The 4,825-nt window shown below is 48.4% G+C and overlaps 1 protein-coding gene across 5 annotated transcripts in view; it reads right to left on the bottom strand.

The window, feature by feature from the left end:
- Nucleotides 1–1,556: 1,556 nt before the first annotated feature.
- The window catches only part of Eyg (eyegone), a 20,128-nt gene continuing 16,859 nt past the window's right edge, over nt 1,557–4,825 (bottom strand). The window contains exons 4-7 of one of the 5 annotated variants that reach the window (XR_003389506.1): nt 3,741–4,130; nt 3,247–3,458; nt 1,884–2,938; nt 1,557–1,776 (exon numbers count right to left, since the gene is read on the bottom strand). Coding sequence is in view for 4 of the 5 variants with exons in the window: in XM_026815600.1 (XP_026671401.1) it covers nt 2,321–2,938; nt 3,247–3,458; nt 3,741–4,130 (1,220 nt within the window). In the remaining variant the exon portion in view is untranslated. Of the gene's footprint in view, nt 2,939–3,246; nt 3,459–3,740; nt 4,131–4,825 lie in introns of all 5 variants that reach the window. The other 4 variants (XM_026815600.1, XM_026815601.1, XM_026815602.1 and 1 more) reach the window with 4 other exon arrangements.

Raw genomic sequence — 4,825 nt, 5'->3', positions numbered from 1 at the left:
CCTCCCTTCTCGTTCTCTCTGTATCTTTCGACACGCTCCTCCTTCACGATATTATTCGTTCCGCGCGCTGCTTCTCACGATGACAAAATTTCACGAACGTACCCGACGATTTTTCTTCGAGTACCGAAATCCTAAATACACGCGATTTTATCGTGTCCTCCGACTGGTACAAGCCCTCTCGGCTTGATTTTAATGTAATATATTAAACGATACTCGTAAAAATCATTGGGGAAAAAGGATACTGCTCGGCACAGTCGATTAAGTTGCCAGAGAGATCGATAACAGTTACACAAATTGCCTCGGACGTTTCTTACCGGAAAAGGAGATATAACGTGCCGCGGAGATATAACGAGGTAAGATCTGAAGGGAGTCGTTGGCGCGCGTAGCGTGGAAGGAACTCGGAGAGAGAGAAGATGCGCAGAAAAGGGTAATGCGCTACGCTCCGAAACGGCAGGCAATATCTCATTGAGCAAAGGAGGAGGTGACTTTAACGTTGGTCCCGTTTCGGTCTTCCCATGAGCAATCGCGGCCGAGACGGGCTCGCCGCGAGTAAGATCGTTAATCTTGCCGCAACCGATCGGTCTCAGATAGTAATTGTTACGTTCTCTCGTTCCTCCTGGGCCTGAATGTGTCGGACGATACCTCCTTCCGTTCTGGTCTCGCTCGGCTTCTCCCTGTCCACCCTGTTTCCCGCGTGCGCTCGGCTGCTCCACGCTCTCCCATTCTTTATTTTAGTTTTACTTTCTCACTACCTGGGAGTGCCGAACGATCCTCACCCACCGTCGGTTTTAATGCCTTTAGCAAGTTTGTTACAATAACGTCGTTCCCCTTCTCGCCGTGTATACGCGTCGCGCGGTTAACTCCTCTTTCTCGACTGTAAAACCGGGGGTGTGATCGCCCCGTGAGCTGTACAGCAAGTGTTGCATAAATAATATTCCTTTCGCGACTGTTTTATATGAAATGCATTTACCCGAGTGAAACTAGAATCTAGAGGTATATTATTCAAAACCTATAGACAGTACGTGAACAGAGGACAAAATGTAAACGAGACCCGCGAATATTCGATCTCGTAATTATATAGTCTCGAACGAGACTCTTTTTCCCATGATCCGCTGCTCGTCTCTTCTCTCTCTTCGTTGACTCTACCGTGCGGCCACGGGCGTGGTTATAAATTTGGTAGTCGCGTTAACAGCTGACGGGGACCGCGATATCCGAAATGTCGGCGGATCCGGTGTTTTCGTGCTCTCCGGTGTACAAGCGATTCGAGCAGAGCGTGGCCCAGAAGAGTGTCGCCACGAAACCAGTTTCACGCGCGGATTCCTTATTTGCGAACCCGACGAAACCGTAGATTCGAGTTAATCGTCGATGAACCCTCCCTCCCCCGGCCCCATCGCCCCTTCCCCTCTGTCCGGTCCTTGGCCCGCGAACCGCTTCTGAGGGGATGCGAGCTTCTACAGTGATTTTCTTTCCGATTTCGTAAAGATTTCTGGGAGAGGAAGACGGACAGGGGTTGCATGAATCACTCCAACGGTTTCACAGTGAAAAGCGATTGTGAATATTTACAAACGAATTCATTTAAATAAAAGTTCAGTTTAACAGAGTTCGTTACAGGATTTTTACCAATCTATCGTTTCATTCTTCTAACTGTATCTACGCAGTGCCTAGGTAATACATTATACGCGTTAGAACGATGATTCGCCAGGACTAGAGCTCCGGATAGGCTGGGACCGTTCGCGTCTGGTTACGGACTACTCCGATCATCCCTCGCGATCGTTCCTGGAGGAAGAGTATGTGAATGTAATTGCAGCGAAGCTTTTTTGCTTCGGCGATCGCTCATGGGACAGCCCGATGGCGCGATACTCATCGAGCAAGCAATTAATTACCTATCTAAATTCCTCGGTAGTTCTAGCTGAGAATAACGCGACGACGACACCTGCATTTAACGTTAAACACGATCACTCTTGTGGTAGCACTTATCCGTAATCTTAATCATAATGATTGGACTGCAATCCGTAGTATGGGTACTCTAGGAGACATTTTAATGAACGAGGGTGATGGTAAACCATCACGAACCGACCTGTCTTGCTTTCAACAAAAATTCCAAACATTCACCGGTCAGCCAAAATTTACAATCCACGTTCGTAATCCACGATTAGCTCGTCGCTCGTCGCGAGTCCAGAACCTCGTATCCGTGACACTTCGTTCTTATTCACACTCTTACGCACAGGGCAACTGTTCCGAGCACTGAATCACGTGTTTAATCACGACCGGGTGCACAATATTAGAATACGACAGATTTCCAGGAGAACCACGAAGTACTTCAACGATCGTGCTTGGTCAGTTCGAGGGGTTGCTGGTCCGTCCAGTGGTCTCTCCAGGCGACGTTAGGCGACGAGGGAACGTCCTGGTCCGAGTCCTGAACGTCGATTTCCTCGTCGTCTTCCTCGTCCTCGACCCGCTCGTACTCCTCTTTATGCGATTCGGACAACGTGGATCCGACGTTGAACTCGTGTCTCCGTTGCTCGTACGCCGGACTCGTCGGCCTCGGTACGCTCGGGGAATCCTCGCCGACGAGCTGACTGATCATCCTGAACGCGCTCGGTTTTCGCTCAGGCTGTTTGCTCGCGATCGACTCTATCCTGTCGATCCTCTCGTTCCGTTCGTCTCTCGAGTTCGCGACGACGGCCCGGAACGCGCTACTTTCTCCTCCCATGCCGGCGATCGAGCAGCCGGACGCACGGTTTATTTCCATACCGGATGCGGAATGCGGTTGCGGCGGCTGCGGCTGCTGCTGTTGCTGTTGCTGCTGCTGCTGCTGCGGCAGCGGCTGTGGCTGCGGCGGCGGTGGCGGTGGAGGCGGAGGAGGCGGTGGTGAACGTTTTAAGAGGTTCATTCGCTGGTGACGACGCCACTTTGCCCGTCTGTTGGAAAACCAAACCTAAGAGTCACGAGTTAAGGTCGTTAGATGGCTCGTGATCAAATTTCTAAGCTTTTAGAAGAAAAAGTAAGAGAGAGAGAGAGAGAGAGAGAGAGAGAGAGAAAGAAAGAGAGAGAGAGTAAGGGGCTACGCACGCGAGGACGCAGGGGACACGTATTCCGTAGCGGCGGAATCCTTTTCAGTGTGCGCTTCGTCGAAGGAATAAAAAAAGGGAAGGTAGGGAAACTGCGACCCAGGAACATGGCCTGCGAAACCAACGCGCCTAGCCCCCCGACAAAGATATCTCTTCGGATGGAATTGATCCTCACCTGCACACGAGCTTCCGAGAGAGAGGTCTTCGAGGCTAGCCGTTCGCGCGTAGACACGCAAGGATAGTGGGATCGCTCGAACTCTTTCTCGAGCTCCTCGAGCTGTTCCGGGCTAAACGTCGTCCGGTTCCTACGGAACTTCGGCTGCTCCGATCCATCCAGGCTCCCGTCGTCACCGTCGCCGTCTGCGCACAGAAACCAATGTTCTTCCTCTACTACCATTAACCTCTTCTCTGTGTCACTTGTTAATTTTACTTAATCTAAGCTCATAGATATAAATTCGTGCTATGGATAAAAATATATTCCATTTGGAAATCAGAATTCATTTGACATTCGTAAACTTCTAACTTTAAACTTTCATGAAAACATAAAAGCCTATGACTTACTCGTAAAAAAACGTACGATCGAAAAGTTTAGATACTAGTCGCAAAATAGAATTGAATTCCATCTACCCATGCTACTTTCAGTTCGTTAATTCGAAAGAGACTAATTACCTTGGAGGTAGCCCCGCGCGAGAGCGTCCGCGTGCAAGGAATGGTCGGCAGTGCCAGCCGCGGATGCAGATGCGGCCGCAGCGGCGGCAGCCGCGGCTCCTGGGCTCAGTGAGGGCGGAAGAAGCAGAGCGGAAGCTGCGCCGGAGATACCAGTAGCCAACGGCGGTAACATCCAAGGGTGTCCCGCGGCGCCGGGTGTCGGCCAGCCGGCAGGCAAATGGTGGCTGGTCGTCGGATGCTGATGAGCGCTGTTGAAATAAGGATGAGGCCCGGCGTACAGCCCGTATCCCGCCGCTCTCGCGAATTCCGCGGCCGCGCGCTCCGCGGCGCGATTCCTCAATATTCGGTTGATGCTGCTCACCGACGGAGCCGTCGCGTTGCTACATACGCCTGAGAAAGATAAACCTCTTCTTCTTCTGTTCGTAAAGTTATAAATAGGCTGCGGATCTCATGAAAATTTTATTCATAGATATGATAAATGCTGTGTAATACTAAGCATATGCAGAAAATTAGCTCTGTCAACAGACATTTCCATGGCAACACTGGAAGACATTCGGTTAACTACGGCCTTACATTAAAAATTTTCGGGTCACTAAATATCTTCTAGGAAAGGCTAACTTATTTTTTGCATATGTCTCGTACATAAAACTGTTCAGAATATTAAAAGCTGAATGCAGGTTTCGATCTATAAATATGTATAAAATTTACATTCTACTTATAAAAGTATAAATCTAATTCTGATTGAGACTGATAAGTGATAATGTCGTATTAATTTTTTCGTACTCTCTAAGCTCTCGAGAGATATGAAGGATATGATGTTTTCAAGGAATACTACGAGGGATTGTCTCACAAAACTGTTTCAATCCGCAATCACAATACTATTATCGCTATTATTGATATTGTATACCAGCTTGGCAGTATTCACCAATATCCCTCTTAAGGATGTATAGGTTATATGTATACTTAAACGATGCTACCATGTTGATTTTGTTATTATAGATTCCTATTACTATTAAAAAGCTACTTGCAAAATTTTAAATCAATTCATGGGTTTTTGAAAAATTATAGTGACTTAAAATTTGCAT

The sequence above is a fragment of the Ceratina calcarata genome, unplaced genomic scaffold (assembly GCF_001652005.2).
Source record: "Ceratina calcarata isolate Rehan_Ccalc_2016 unplaced genomic scaffold, ASM165200v1 scaffold471.2, whole genome shotgun sequence".
In the NCBI taxonomy this organism is placed as follows: domain Eukaryota; kingdom Metazoa; phylum Arthropoda; class Insecta; order Hymenoptera; family Apidae; genus Ceratina; species Ceratina calcarata.
The sequence above is the reverse complement of the archived record's forward strand: the minus strand, read 5'-3'. Positions and strand labels throughout refer to the sequence as shown.